This window comes from Acanthochromis polyacanthus, chromosome 20 (assembly GCF_021347895.1).
Source record: "Acanthochromis polyacanthus isolate Apoly-LR-REF ecotype Palm Island chromosome 20, KAUST_Apoly_ChrSc, whole genome shotgun sequence".
Lineage (NCBI taxonomy): Eukaryota > Metazoa > Chordata > Actinopteri > Pomacentridae > Acanthochromis > Acanthochromis polyacanthus.
The window spans coordinates 20,482,827-20,499,089 of NC_067132.1; the positions used below are offsets into that span (position 1 = coordinate 20,482,827).

General features: G+C 40.7%; 1 protein-coding gene across 2 annotated transcripts in view; it reads left to right on the forward strand.

Annotated features, from left to right (window-relative positions):
- plod2 (procollagen-lysine, 2-oxoglutarate 5-dioxygenase 2) overlaps nt 1–15,843 on the forward strand; it is a 35,555-nt gene extending 19,712 nt beyond the window's left edge. The window contains exons 5-20 of one of the 2 annotated variants that reach the window (XM_022207363.2): nt 1,383–1,495; nt 1,583–1,646; nt 1,921–2,018; nt 2,937–3,038; nt 4,906–5,031; nt 5,147–5,268; nt 6,505–6,609; nt 7,567–7,692; nt 8,259–8,400; nt 9,154–9,216; nt 10,510–10,623; nt 10,932–10,997; nt 11,196–11,300; nt 14,324–14,470; nt 14,670–14,795; nt 14,991–15,843. In XM_022207363.2, coding sequence (XP_022063055.1) covers nt 1,383–1,495; nt 1,583–1,646; nt 1,921–2,018; nt 2,937–3,038; nt 4,906–5,031; nt 5,147–5,268; nt 6,505–6,609; nt 7,567–7,692; nt 8,259–8,400; nt 9,154–9,216; nt 10,510–10,623; nt 10,932–10,997; nt 11,196–11,300; nt 14,324–14,470; nt 14,670–14,795; nt 14,991–15,146 — 1,775 coding nt within the window. In that variant the 3' untranslated portion in view covers nt 15,147–15,843. The remainder of the gene's footprint in view (nt 1–1,382; nt 1,496–1,582; nt 1,647–1,920; nt 2,019–2,936; nt 3,039–4,905; nt 5,032–5,146; nt 5,269–6,504; nt 6,610–7,566; nt 7,693–8,258; nt 8,401–9,153; nt 9,217–10,509; nt 10,624–10,931; nt 10,998–11,195; nt 11,301–14,323; nt 14,471–14,669; nt 14,796–14,990) is intronic. The other variant, XM_022207372.2, reaches the window with a different exon arrangement.
- Nucleotides 15,844–16,263: the final 420 nt, after the last annotated feature.

Sequence of the window (16,263 nt, forward strand, 5' to 3'; positions counted from 1 at the left end):
TCCTTTACAAATATTTCTGCTCTTGTAGCAGATGTAATATTATATTATGTAATATTATAATCAAATTTAATAATGCAAAAAAATGTAAAAATAAAATGCTAAAGAAATAAATTAGATACAATTAATGCAAATCACCAGACAATTAGGTTTTTGGTTAGTAGTTCTGCACAGACTTCTTCTTCATCATCTTCTTCTTCTGCAAATGACATTACGTTACTTATTATTACTTGTGGCCAATTCATTACAATGGGCTGACGTGGCATGAATACATGTGACTAAACGTAGCATGAATAAACTTCATATACATTACCTCATATAGAAATCAAATTTTCACTGGAGGTAGAGGTGAAGACAACAAATCCCATGATCCCCCACTACTGCATTAACCTACATCTTTTAGAAATGTTTTGATTGAGACCCCTAGCAGCAGGAATTACATGCTGAAGAAAGGTAATTCACTATCCAAACTGATAATGTTCGAAACTAATCGCCTTAAACCATTGGCGAGACTTCAGCACCAAAAGTGCTATTCATAAAATTGTTTTCTGGAACATAAAGTCCATCCAAGCCCACGTGTACGAAAAACAAATTCTGTTGCTTCATGGAACTTTGCAGTGAGATTATTTTACACTGTGTTATCTTAAAGGACAGTACAGACCACTGATTTTTCCTATAAGGACTGGACCAAAACGCATACACTTCCCAGCATTTTCCCAGGATCAGCAGAGGAGGTCCGGCTACCAGCAATATGATCTGCATAAAATGTCCACTTGATTGACGATTCCCTTTGAACCTTTTTTCTCATTCCTGCCATTTGGATTATGTCATGTCTATCCGTCGACTTGTTTACAGTGTCTGAGGCTTTCTTTAAATGATGGGATGTAAAACGGCGCACACCAGCAACATAACGAAACCCTGCAATCTGGCCCTGTGGTCAGTGTCCGTCAGCAAGGGAAGGAGAAAGAGGAGACACAGGGGGAAAGTGGAGTACAGATTGCGATGAGAATATACATTTAGAGTGTGCGACATACTACAGTAGCAGGTATATTTGCAGAAGTTCAAGTAGCAGTGAGCTATGAGACAGTCATGACTTGTAGATTACAGCTTTCTTATGCCACATTATAGCACCTCTTTCTATCTACAGACTGTGGGAAGAGAAAGACTCTGCCCATTTCATTTGTGCTTGGGATAATTGCCAAAAATCACACTTTGTTTGAGGCGTTGACGCTTTCCAGGATGAAGTCTTTAGACCATGGAGCCAGCAGATAATTGTCACCAGCAGGCTGCCAGTTGTATATGACCTTGTAAACGTCTCTCACCCCATACTTTACAGCTGTATATGTGTTTCACGTTGTTTTTGTTTTGTTTTTTTTTACTTGCAGGTATAATTGGCTACGCTCCGTACATAAACAGAATAGCTTCACAGTGGGACCTCCACGACAATGACGACGACCAGCTCTTCTACACAAAAATATACTTGGATCCATTGCAGCGAGTGAGTATCATGCATCAAGGCCAACATTTAATCTGGGAAACTTATCTGGGATGACTGAGCAAACATCTCTGTGTTTGTGTCTTTCAGCAAACTTTAAACATGACTTTGGACCACAAGTGCCAGATTTTCCAGAACTTGAACGGAGCTGTTGGTAAGATATGAAAAAAAACTGAATTCTATAATTGAATTCCCTGCTAATCCGTGTATTTTAAACTCAGCGTGCGAGTGACAGGATTAGCACTCTTCATGAAATAGGTTTTGATGTACCAACCCTCATCATAGTCCATTTTTACTGCTTGGCTCTGATTTATGGGAGGACTTGCAGGTTTGGGAATTTAGAAGTTGTAAACCTTCACTGTTGCACATATGGAAAGTCAATTTTCATAACCTGGCCTGTAATGTCTCGTGTTTCCCTTTTCTGGCAGATGAAGTGCTTCTGAAGTTTGGAACGGGCCAAGTAAGAGTTAGAAACACAGCATACGACTCTCTGCCAGTGGTTGTCCATGGCAACGGAAACACCAAAGTGAGTAAGAAATCACACCCGCATCTAATGCAGCCTGCTTATAGCTCACCACACATGCTTTCAAGTTAATTATCCTCAATACAAACACTGGCTTTAGGTTGCATTACTGAACTTTTCCCTTCTTGCAGATGAGTCCTGCTGGCCTGTTCCCTTTAGATTTTTGCCCAACTAGCATTTATCACGAAATACCTGCCAGTAAACCCAGCTCTAAAACCCAGCTATATATTAAATGGAGGAGAGAGGTCTGGCCAAAACAAGGCTGTAACACATCTGCCCATGTGTTCCCCATTTTCTCTTTGCCATCACTCTCTGTAAATTAGAATGAGAGAGTAAGCTAAAAAGCAGGATGTCCGTACGATACTGCTATCATTCTGTGGAGTTCTTTTCTGGTCTGTTACTTCCCCTTACTCCTGAAAAGTTTCATTCCACTGCCTGTGTCTGGTCTTCCTTGGTAATGAACCAAACCCACCAAACTATTGAGTCATTCCTCCCAGAGGCCTCAACAGCTGGAAGAAAAGCCCAGTAAATGGCACATCACAGAAAGAACCCATGTCCTAGCAGTGGTTTCTGACCATCGTGGGCTGTCTAGCTGGAAGCATGACCATTAGTTTATTATAATTTCCCAGTTATCTTGCCAAGTTCACTTCAAGAGGAAGAGATGACTTCGGAAAAGTAGAGAAAGAATGATTACAGCAGAATGAAGCTTCAGTACAACAGACATTTAAAACTCTGACGTCTTTTGTTTGAACTGTAAGCGACTCTGCCCAGTCATCCTTCATTCTTACTATAAATCTGAATATCCACAATTGTATTCCAGGGGAGGTTATTTTAAACACATCATAAACATGTTTTATGTGAACCCTGTGGAAACATAAAAAAAATAAATCATTCACCTGATTTAAATGTTTTCCCTCACAGATGTACTTGAACTACTTGGGAAACTACGTCCCCAACGCTTGGAACTATGAACACGGCTGCAGCCACTGTGATGACGATGTTGTGGATTTGTCTCAGCTGAAAGTAAGTGCTTTGAATTAAGCCTTTTTCCCTCTGTTTGCTGTCCTTTTTCCTGTGGGAAGTTTGTCTTTAGCCTCCAGTTCTGCGGACACTGGAAATGATGAAACATTGCCAGGTCTTTGAGCATGAGCATACGTCCATCACCGACTGTCTAGACAGCAGGAGAGGAGTCCAACTCCTGAACAGATAAGCAAGACTCCTGGTGCCGCACAACTCTCCTTCCAGCAATAACAGGTTATGTGTCTGTTTGCCCTCTTGGACCCTCTTAAAAGAGCATAAGTGCGAGGGGAACTTCTTGGGCAAGAGGAAGCATTGCACGGCTGTGGTGCAGGATATGGCTTCTGAGGTTTTCAGAAGGTCTCATTTAAAGGGGTGTCACTGTCGACCAGGCTGCCTTTTAGTGGGCTCCTCAGTATGGGATTTTATCCACAATAGTAAGTTATAGCGGTTACGCTGAAAATTTGTCAGTGTTCAGCCAAGGCTGGCAATGTATAGACAGCAAGAATGGCAGGCACTAGGAAACGTCTCTGACTGTGTGGTTGCATCTGTCAAGAATGTCACCGAGTGGAGCACCGAAGCCAACACAGGATCTCAGTTAATCTTTATTTATCTTAAAATAGTTTGTTCGAGACGGAACAAAATCCATCCCTAATAACATCAAGGTGTTCACGAACAGCACAGCGCTTGTCGCAAAATCTAATATCGAGACACAAATCCCTTAAGATTTACCGTAATCCTGTAGGCTCCAAAAATAAATGTGCCTCAATAGTTGGAGCTGATTCAGTACAAACCCAGCTACATGAAAGGCATCTCTGTTAAAGCTACTCTCAGTGACCTTCCATAATGATTGCAGAAAACATTGCTTTTCAATAATGGGTAATTTAGTGAGGGCAGTTCATTCCACTTTGCCCCTCTGTTTGTTTGGGACAAAAACTTCTGGAAGATCAGGTCATGTGGAAACACTGGCCACACTGTGCCCAGGCCTTTCTTGTTGGTTAAACGTAGTTCACAGGAAACCCTGCACGGTTCTTTGTGTACTTTTGAACTGAGGTCACTGTGAGTTTCACACCACTAAAGACCCAAAAAAAGTGCCAGGCAGACCACTTCACTGACTGCACCACTGGAGTTTAGTCTCTTGTGTTTAATGAAAGTCAAAGTGTTGCTTCTCTCTGCTATAATAAAAAAAAGCCTCAGTTTAGCATACTGCCTTTTACGCTACTCCTTTCACTCTTCAGCCTGTCCACTGTCTTGATGTGACAATTTAACCTCACATTGATGCATGAGTTTCCCCCTCTTGTGCCTAAAACACAGTCATTGCGGAACTCACAAATTAGATGGTTCTACTCGGATCCCTTTTCATCCTTGGCCCAGACCTTTGCTGTGAACTGGTCAAGAGGATCAGCAGTCCAGACTGAGCTGTGTGGGCTGGAACTGAGTGCCATGGGAAAGTCTTTCCTCCTCTCTTCTCTTTGTCTTTTGCTTTAATTCTCTTTTTGGTCCCAGCTGTCTGAACAATCATTTTGAGAATGGGTTTTTAATATGCTTACCCAGTGGGACTTTATCTAGTGGGACTTCAATAGTCCCCTAACGTCAGCTGGCCTACTCTGTAGAAGCAAGACATATCCAATAATTTTATCCACAGATCACATTAATTGTAAATGTGAACTTGTGACACAGAATACTTGCATTGCTGGGGTTAAATCTGTTGCTCAAGACCAAGTAAGTGGCGTTAAGGCAAAGACATCTGCAGCAACTTCCCTGTTTGTTTATATGAGACTTGAAATGTCAAAATCCTCTGTGATTTATGTTAAATAGTGTTCCATCACGATGACTACTTGTTTAAAATTTGTCTGTCCTCTAATCTAAACAGGAGTATCCAAACGTGTTGGTTGGCGTATTCATCGAGCAGCCGACTCCATTTCTTCCCGAATTCTTCCAGCGTCTGCTGACCCTGGATTATCCCAAGGAAAAACTCCAACTTTTTGTTCACAACAATGTGAGTGTATGCAGCTGCTCACAAGTTCTTCTGTTTGTTTTTTTTTCCGTGAGATCTCTACAACACGTCTCCTTATATGTAGCTTTTAATCCATTAATATTGGCTCCCTGCTCAGGAGGTTTACCACGAGAAGCACATCCAGAGGTTCTGGGAGGAGAACAGGAATGTGTTCAGCAGTTTCAAGGTTGTGGGACCAGAAGAAAATCTGAGCCAAGGAGAGGCCAGGAACATGGGCATGTATGTATGCTGCTCATAAATATATCATCCTTCAGAATCTGTGGTTTGAAGAATAAAATTGGTGAAACCAGATGAAAGTTCTGTTGGCAACCATTAATAGTAGTGTAATGATCCATAGTCGATCTGTTATCCGCATGGAAGGTTAGCCATCACAGAGCGAAATACAGTTTTTACTGCCGCAGTTACTTTTTAAAGTAAATAGAAGGACATTTGGAGAATTCAGTCCTCTGCCAATCGTACTGTCTTATACTGCAAATTTTTAAAAAAAATGATCCTGAAATGCTACTTAGACAAAAAAAACCCAAAGGAATGACACTGAAAAAACACCTCTGTGTGGAATAACTCCCTAAACCTCAACACAGAGTTGATGTAACAAGATACATGGATGTATGTTCATGTAAAGGGGGCAGGAGACAGTGACTGTTTGGCAGTTTTCCTTTCTTTTCTTCGATCCATGTCTCCAAAGCCGTGATTCAACTTGTCCTTGAGTTTTGTGATCCACTGTGGCACCACTGATTAACCATTAATTACTTTTAAACATCTAAATGGTGCTTGCATAGTGACGGTTTAGGAAAACAGCTGTAGCTGAGAAAAGCATAAATATTTAGCAGAGTTAATGTCTTGTTCCCTTGGTGATGCCTCACTCTCCGTGATGGACTTTCTTGACATCCAGGTGTTCATTTGAGAAATTTCTTGCAGTTTGGTGGGAACTTTTTCAGCTCAATATTTATCTCTTGTGGGGTTTTGATAATGTGTCCTCCCTTTGCTGGGCTGTAGAGGAGTTTCCATGTGATATACTGTGGGAGGCGGCAGTCCCACAGGTGGAATCTCTTTCTATCCTCATTTGCTTGTCTATGGGCTTTCCATTTATTGCTCAATGTTGAGAAATAGTCTGTTATCATTCTAATAATTCAATCTGTAAGGCCACATCACAGAGATCCCATCCAAAGCACAGCATGCCTAAATACACTGGTCACGACAGCCCTATAATGAAGAAGTTGACGGTTTATTAGCAGTCTCTAATCAAGATCGCATTATCCACTGGAGGTCTAAAGATACTCGGTGGGAGTCCGGTTTGAAATCTGACTCTGCAATTGTAAATTGGCATCATATACTTAAAAGCTGATAAATTTGAACCTGTGACACTGATTACTTCCATGTATTTCATTGACTGCAATCCACTGTAGATTGAAAAATTACTATTTGCTGTGCCGTGTCTGTTCTTTATTCCATCAGGGACCTTTGCCGTAAGGACGCCACGTGCGACTACTATTTCAGCATCGATCCCGACGTCATGCTCACCAACAGACAGACGGTGAAGCTCCTTATTGAGCAAAACAGGTAATGACACGGCAGCTGCAGCAGAAGCCGCACTGGAAGCCTTTCAAACAGTCTTCTCGGTAGTTGTTGTGATCACTGAACCATTCAATTTACCCCTCAAGTGGCAAAACCACAGGAACATTACAGTCAAGTGAATTAAAGCTTTAAAATAAGCTGCTCTGGCTTCCTGTTTTTTGCCTGGCCACATGGAAATAGTGAAAGAGTCTGTCGCACTAACCCCGAAATGCCACTTTGCATTATACAAAAAACAAACATGCAAACCCTTTTTTCTCCTCTGTAGCTCATGATGGGGAAGAAAGCTTCCCATAAACGAGATGTCATTGTGGCTGTGGCATGGTATTGTGATCTATTGGAGGCATGCGAAGCAAAAGCCTTTCTAGGATATTTAAAGGCAGCATGAGAATTCATTGCTGGCGCAGGGGCTGTTGCGGGAGGAAAAGTCCAATCTATCTCAACCTAGAAAATTCGCCATTAGTATACTGTTGCGCGTCCATTTGCATCCATACGCTATGATTTATGGTTCAATTATTTTAAGTCTGCAGTGTTTATTTAATAGAAAAAAAAAATACACTTTCAATGTGGTTTTTGGTTTGTAAGACGAAAAGAACAGCAGTGGAAAAATCCTGTGCTTCTATATTTCATGCAAATTCTAAGAAATAGACCAGATTCGGTTCTTTTAAAGCCTGCTGCAACAAGAAAGCCGTTACATTCACTTGAATTCATTCCACCATGATGCACAGGTCTGGTTTGCATTACTCATTTCTACAATCTGTCAGTGACTTGCCAGTGATTGTAACTTTCCAGCTAGAGGGTTGATCTTTAATATGCAGCACACTGGTTTTACCACAAAAAAAAAGACTCAACACATTAGGTGGCTGCCTGCCTGTGAGATTCACTGAGTTTTATCTGCTCTGACAGAATTACCATCTCTCCACTTTGTCTCCTGCTTCCCCACAGAAAAATAATTGGTCCCCTTGTCACTCGTCACAGCAAGCTGTGGTCCAACTTCTGGGGAGCCCTGAGTCTGGACGGTTATTACGCTCGCTCCGAGGATTATGTTGACATTGTGCAGAGAAAACGTGTGTAAGTCTCAAGGGCAATCAGGTCGCACAGAGATATGGCCTTTTTTTTTTTTTTTTTTTTGCATTTTGATGCATCTGCATGTTAGTGATGGATCTGTAAATAAAAACACTTGCAGCGGATCGCATTTAGCATAAACCACAAGCCTTTATTTTGAGCTACATCCATTTCAAAGCCGCCGTCTAACTAAGCAGTGATTTATTCACAAGCTTGAGGTGTGAAAAGCATTATAGTCAAGTTCACCACTTCTGTCTGTATTTGAACATAAGTAAAAAATAGCATCCAGATGGCACAGAGGAACAAACATTCACCGACCACTGTGGAAACACAAATATAATCACCAGCAAAAATTGTCTGCTATGTATTTTGACCAAGTAGACAAAAGAATCAGCACCACATTTGACATGTAGCCTTGTTTAAACACACCACCAAGCTCTCCAGTACCCTCCACACTTGTAACCATAAATGGTATCAGGGATGAAATGTCAAAAATCTCCTCCAGCACTCCAAGAATTTTGACGGTTGTTGCAAAATGCGCACTTCCTTTCTCTGTCTTTTGCTATTTCTAGGGGCGTGTGGAACATTCCTTACATGGCACATGTGTACCTTGTCAAGGGAAGTGTCTTAAGGAATGAGCTGAAAGAAAGGAACTACTTTGTTCTGGAGAAACTGGACCCAGATATGGCTTTGTGTAGAAATGCCAGAGAAATGGTGAGAAGGCACAGCCGCCATCTTAAGGGATTCTTGTCTCAGGATTGTAAACGTCCTGTGAATGTTTAAATGTTTAAATGTCTGCATAGGGTCATAGCCATGTTTAGGGATATTTAAATTCAAAAATAAATGTTCTGTATTTATGTACCGGAACGAGTCAGCACAGCTAGTTTAAAAATGTAACTGGTGGTAAAAGTCAACAGCTCAATGGAAACCAAAGACTGGCAAGTATGAGTGCTCGTTTTTGTCCGTCATCGAGGCATGACCCTCTTCTGTTTATAGTTGCTCTATGGTGCATTAAGGTTCTCTGCTCCACTTGTATCCCATCATCCTCCCCTCTCTTTTGCCCTCATTGTCATGACCACAGTCAGTGCAACCAGTTGCAACGCCTGGCTGGCAATCTGACGACACTTCTCTCATCTGTTACACATTTTCTTTTCGGTTTTAAGCTCTTTGCCCAGCTGTGCTTCATGTCACTGACATGTCACCTGCGCTCAGCACTTAACTACTACCACGCCTGATCCAAAGTCAATCTAAATTTGGATTGCTTGATCCTTTCCCCAGCATGCGTTCTTCCCATGTTAACCCACAAAAACATCAGCTTCAGAGGGATTCTTGCTTCATGCAGGCGCATTTCCTCTCCTCCTGAGCTCCTATGTATGTGACATGTATATTTCAACTGTCACCCTGTCTCTTATTCTGAAATAATCTTTCATGTTATCGTATTTACATGATGCTTCTCCTTTATTTTAGACCAGTCACAGAGAAAAAGACTCCCCTTCTCCGGAATCATTCCATATGCTCAGGCCCCCAAAGGTTTCCATTTGTTTTTGATTACTTTGTATTGTCAAACATCCATTTCCAATGGGTTAGCAATCAGAAGCTGATTTGAGCTTTGATGTATTTCATAGGCAGACTCTTTTCTCATGCAAAAGACTTGTAAATGATTTGATGGAAGATTGCTTTGCACGAGGGTAAATTCTGTAAATTTGTAGGTTTCTGATGAATGATAACATAGAATTTTTGTCTTTCCTACATGCATTCTCCATTGGAAATTACATGAATATACCATTTATGATTTCAGATTGGGAAGTTACACACGTATAGTTAACATTTTGATACTGAGCTGCTGTCTGTCTCGCTGGCTTTGTCCTTGCATAAGAAATTAGGATGACTGGCAGCTCTTTGGAAATTGATGTTGACCTTTTTTTGGCTTGTGATGAGTTCAGGTTTAAACCAGATTTGTGTCAGCTAGAAAGAGAAAGACCTGTTTTCTGTCCTGTCTTTGTACTCATTTCCGAGCGGAGATCACGGAGGAGAAAAGAAGGTTAGAGAGTCAGTCCACATGCAAGTCCTCTGTCCTGATGCTTTACCCTGAACAGCAAAAACTTTACAGCAAACATATGTAACAGCTGCTCCCTCTAAACCCACTGACTGATCTCAGACTAGGCTCCAGCAATATCTCACTTTCTCTCACATAAAGCATCTGGTCTAAATTACAGCTTGCACAAAATGATTTTGTACATTAGCATTTTGGAAATGCACACCAGGAGATTGCAAAACCATCCCTAATTAATCATTTTTGTCTTATGCAAAGCCTAGTCTGATAGTGAGTCCAAATTCACACCTACACAACCCTCTCCCCGTGCTTCACGGTAAAAGGAATATTATTCCTGGATTCGCTTTGTCCCGAGCACTCCTCTGTTCCTGTTCTCCCATTCCTCACCCCTCACTGCCCGACCCTGTCCTCTCCTCTCCTCTCCCACCAACATCCCTGCAGCCCCCCACCCATAAATAATCGTAGATTATTTATATGATATCTACATCTGTTTTGGTTCCATCTAAGTTGAAAACAGTTGATTTCAGTGTGTTCAAACACACTTAAATCAGACTTTATTCTCATTTTTGTGCAAATGAAGCTTTATAGTAGTTTGCCACAAGTAACAGTTTCTCAGGTTTTATGCCAGTGTTAACCACTGATGAGTGCTCATGTACTGTAGAGCTGCATGTGTTATAGTTATAGAGATATAGTTGAGACACTGGAGATTTTTTTTTTTTTTGCCTCTCTAAGTTTTATGAAACTGAACAAACTTTTTCTGTTTACTGCAGGGAGTCTTCATGTACATAACCAACCGTCACGACTTTGGGAGGCTCATTTCCACAGCCAATTATAACATTTCTCATTACAACAACGACTTGTGGCAGATATTTGAAAACCCCGTGGTAAGTCATTATGATCTCTCATTATTCTTCACGCTCCAGAAAAAAAAAAAAAAAAAAGAAGAAGCTATTTTTCTGAAAAGCTGAGATAAACAAAAGCCACCTGTAAAGGTTATTAGCCATAATGGAAGGATTACAGATGTGAAACAATTCTGAAATAATGACTTCAGTGTGATAAGGCTCCTGACTGATAGGGCTTTGTGATTCACTACTGTATTTGGCAAGCCGGAAAATGCCCTCGGGGGGAAGGGATTAGCTCTGTGAGGTATGCAGGTCAGCAAACAGTCCAAAAACATTCTTTCTACTTGCAGGACTGGAAGGAGAAATACATCCACCAAAACTACACTCGCATTTTCACTGAGAACTTCCTGGAGCAGGTTTGTGTTAACATGTGCATATTTGCATGTTTTCAAGATATACTGCAGACAGTGTAACAGAATGACATAATGTCGCACAGAAATCCCAACATGTGGTTTCAGCATTACTGGATATTACATTACAGTCACAACAGCTCCAGGTCAAGGTGTGATTCAAGTCTATTCTCAGTAGTCTCTTTGTGTCTGTTGTTGTTCCAGCCTTGTCCAGATGTGTTCTGGTTCCCAGTCTTTTCGGTGAAGGCTTGTGATGAAATCGTCGAGGAGATGGAGCACTACGGCTCATGGTCGGGAGGCAAACATGAGGTCAGTACTGTTAGTTCAGGTTCCCCGAACACAGAACAGCAGTCATCACGCTGCAGGGACAGCACAGTGCTTCTTTTTTCTCTGGTTCACACACTTTTGTAAGTGCAGCAATGTGTAAAGAATAATATTATTGCTGCTAATAATTGTTATTTTCATTCTCCATTAACTACTTTTGCCCCATTAAATAATTGTTTCAGCTAAAAAAATGTCAAACCACCAGACCTAATGCCCACCACATGTTGCCAGAGGTGAAGATGTCATTATTTAATGGCTAATAAGAGCTAAATAGTGATGCTAGCAGGGCTGTGAGGCTACAGCTAGCAGTGCTTTGAGCTAAAGTCTAACATGCAAAAATTCTCACATTAAAGCTAACATGAAGGCACTTATTAGGTATCATTTTTTGTCATGGCCATCATTGTATTTTCGTGTGTGAGCTTGTTAAAATTTGCCACAAGGTTTTAAAATTGAAAAAGATTCAGGTAATCATGATATGACATAGAAAAACATTTCAAACACTAGCTAGCTATGTTTCCATCATGCATTTTTATGTGCATATTTGTTTATCAGATTAAAAAAAAAAGATTGATGGAAATGGCAAAGTTAAAAAAAGTATATGTTTGCTTTAGGTGGTTTGTGTCTTCTCATAAAAGGGTTAACGGGAGATGGAAAAAAAACACCTTTTCCAAATACATTCAGACATAGCAAACATTTGCCTGGGGACCAGACAGTCTTTATATTGTGTATTACAAATACACATAAAGTCAGACTGGAACTGCTCCATTGAACCAAATCTAACCCAGAGGCGGGACTACCGATCACAGCTTGAATTGGAGAGAGCCAATCAGCGTAACACATGTGTGACGCAATCACTAAGCGACCTAACAACTGCCTTTCCGCCATGATGTTTTGTAGTTTTAACAGCTTCCTTTGCCATACAGGGGTCCTGAGGAAAATCTAAGCTCTCCCTTTCAACAGTGGAGGGCAGCATTACGCATTCTATCGTACAGCCTGCCGGAATTAAAAATACATCCTTTTTAAAAAGAAAAGCTTTAAAAGCTGCTTCTTGTTGAGGTTTTAAGGACAAATTCAGCTCGTGCAAAACAGAGGAAAGCGCACGAGAGAAACCTCGCTCTGTTGCGGTTGCCAACTCGGCCCTGAAGATGACGCATCGTTAACTCCCGCCTCTGGTGCTCTGATTGGTTCGGTCTGATCTGCTCGGAGCTTGAAAACCTGTCAAAATGTGTCAATGGAGGAGGGCTAGACCGTATTCCCGTATATCCCTTATAACGGGAATACAGTCTAGCTAAGCTAGGCTAGGCAAACATTGGATTCAGATGACTGGCAACCTTCCAGTTCAACAGAAGAAGAATTTTATTTGAGCCGATGCAGCCTGTAACACCACATTCTAACAACACTACGCAGCCTAGTTTATTATATAGTTTATTATACCGTAAAAAGATAATAATAAGCCTAACTTGCATTGTTTTTTGCAACACTTTAAAAGTCTGGTCTAAATTAACTTTAGAACTATATAGAACCTTGACTACTAACTGAATTATCATTCAATAAATTACTGAAAACTTGCTTCATATAGTTAACTACTTTCTCTTAGTCAATTAGTGATAAAAAATAACATTATTATCATCATAGTAAGATATATATACATATTTTACTATGTCTTTATGAGCATACTATCATTTGCTAAGGGGACTAGTCTGACTAAAAACAATCTTAAAGGATTCTGATCATTCTGATATAAGATAGTAAAGGTCACAAACACTTACTTGCCATATTTTGAAGAAAACCTCCTCATTTTCACCAAAATTTCGAAGTACGCTTGAGGTGGTTTTTGGAAAAGAGTTAATGCACTTTATCAGAGATGGAAGCGCCTTTTTCAAGCAAGTTCTGACATGGCAAACATTGACTGATCAACTTTCTGTTTCTGCTTTTAGAGAAGAGGAATTTTATCACAGCCAACCTTAGCATGGCTTATACTGCCACGTTCTGATGAAGTTACGCAGCCTAGTTTATTTCCTTCAAATAAGTGAATAAAAACAAGCAACATTTCACTTTCACTAGAATTATATATCGATAAATTACTCGAAACTTTCTTTAAAATATTCACTCGATGACTTATTTTGGCGCTAAATACCACCAATGAAATGCTCATAATAACAGGTTACCTATCTAACACACGTCTTACTGTGTGTTCCGAAAGCCAGCCAAGTTCCAGACACCAGATCTCACTTTCTAACCTTTAAAAGAAGCCGTTTGCTGTCATTTATTTCGTAAGCATAAAAGAAACAAAGCACTCACTAATTTCTCCTGCCCGAGTTAAATGATAAATGAACCCTTTAGTGCGTCATTGTAGTGTTTTGTTACGTGTGCCTTTGTACTTAATCAGACCCAAACACCAACACAAAGACGTGGAAGGAAGGAAACGGCGCATCATGCTGTGCTGTAAAGTCTGTTTTAGCAGCCTGGTCTTTGTTGCCTTCGATCGCTGAATCATCTGCTACTTTCAAGCTACCTTTAAACACCCAATTATAGGGTTAAATGTGTCCCAGATGTCGTGTGTACAACGTGGCCTGTTCTCTTTTAGCTACTTTCTAAATCTCCATGTCATAGACAATCTCACAAAAACACAGGATTAGCGTATGGAGCATATAACTAATTTTATTACCATCATCTGCAGGTCCACCCTTTAAACACAACAGTATAAAGGCTTATGATGTTGTGCTTTACTTTTATGGTGTCTAATTCATGCGGCCTGTTTTATGTAGTTTGAAATTGGTCAATTAATGTGTCGCAAAGTTTGCCTGGGAGAGCGAATGTGCACAGATACTCTGACTGCGCGGGTCATTGGGCCTCACACAGGCCGACAACAGTGCGGCCTGCGGTTTGAAACACGCATGCACACTCACATCATCACTTTGAAAGCTGTGGTCACATTCTTCGGGGACGGCGGGTCATTTGTTCCATCGTTAATCACACCGGCCTTTATTTTCCCTCCTCTTTCCCAGGACAAGCGGATCTCCGGAGGCTACGAGACCGTGCCGACGGATGACATTCATATGAAGCAAATCGGGTTTGATAAAGAGTGGTTGCACTTCATCAGAGAGTTCATATCACCCGTCACGTTAAAAGTGTTCTCCGGCTATTACACAAAGGTTAGTGGGACTCGGTGGTGAAAGAAAGACTGTGAACCCCGCCTCTGTTTGCCCGAAAGCTGAAACAGTGGAAAGTCTTTTCAGTCTGGCCTGTTTTTACATGCATGTGACATTCTTTGGTAGCTGCGGACAGATTTTCCGCGAGATATTTTGAAAGATGCACTAACTGTCGACTACATGATGCATTTCTTTGTGGCAGGGTTACGCTGTAATGAACTTTGTGGTAAAATACACACCTGAGAGGCAGGCATACCTGAGGCCCCACCACGACTCCTCCACCTTCACCATCAATATCGCCCTCAATAACAAAGACACAGACTTTCAGGTAAACATTTGTATAATGAGAATGCTGCAATGTTGGAGCATCTGGATGTGATCAAATGGGATGTAATCTTAAGTTTCCTACTTATTCCTCTTCCCCTTTAATACTCTTAACCCAATGACTTACAGGATTTCACAGCTGATAATCCAATCTTAACCACTTTCTGTTCTAATCTGTTCTTTCGATCTCCTTTTTTAGGGTGGAGGCTGCCGTTTCCACAGGTATAACTGCTCCATAGAGTCACCAAGGAAAGGCTGGAGCTTCATGCACCCAGGTCGACTGACCCACCTCCACGAAGGCCTCCCCACCACCAACGGCACCCGCTACATCGCAGTGTCTTTCATCGATCCTTGAATCATGTGATTACGATGTAAATTAGTCTTTTGAACCATGCTTTGCCTTTTTTTTTCCCCCTCCAAAGTGTTTGTTTTTGTCATATGTTGTTTTGTGCGCCAGACGTTTCGCCGATGCGGTTTTTTTAAAGCGATTGCTTTAAAAGAATAATTAATTGCATTAAAAAAAGAATCTCTGTCAAACAGAGTGTAGCGCGGTAAGGGAGGTGACAAAAGTAATTAGCTTTTAAGATACACAAATGAAGAAAAACACTTCTTTGATCCTTTTGTTTTTAGATTCAAAACCAACATCTTTCCAGGAATTATCCGTACTGTACATTGTCACGTTTTTTCTAATGCTGATGTAACATTGTCATGGTAACCATCCATTCATTCACACTGGGAGCTTTGCTGGCAGATAGCTGTAGCGCACGAGTGTGCCGATGGTCACTGTGTTTCTAACTGTGTTTCAGGTAAAAATGTCACTGACGGCATTCACGCAATGCTTCAGAAATTACTACTGGTGCTCATCAACATTCCACGTTACTGCATTCACCGTTTATGCCATTATTTAAGCGTGTTTAAAAGTTGTTTTTTTTCTACCCTCAAAGGATTCATTTGATTTGCATTTAATTAAACTTGTGCCCAGTGGAAAAAGAAATCTATTTTTGTAATTTTGCACTCCAGAAGAAAAAAAAAACCAAGAAGACAGAACCCAATATGAGTTCTGTTTGGATGAAGTCCCATTTTTAGTTTTACTTGAAAGTTTTTAGTTCTTTCTTCATTGGAAATCAACAACTTTCATTTGGAAAATATTTCTGCAATGTTTTTTTTTTTTTTTGACAGATGTGTGTGACTGGATTTTGAGACTCTGCAAATAAAGTTGTTTAACTTATTGTTGAAATTTAATAAAAATCTGTATTACAAAAATAAACGATTTCCAGTTCATTATGAGTTGCATAACACAAGCATGAGCGGTTTTGTGTTGAAAGCACACACCAGCCACGCATCCTTCACAAACTACAAATTAAAAAACTCAACAATTCAACATCTAGACATTCACTTCTCTCTGAGGATCCTTCTGGCAGCAGTGAAACAATGTCTGGATGTGATCACGGCTGCAGACAGACTTCCATTGT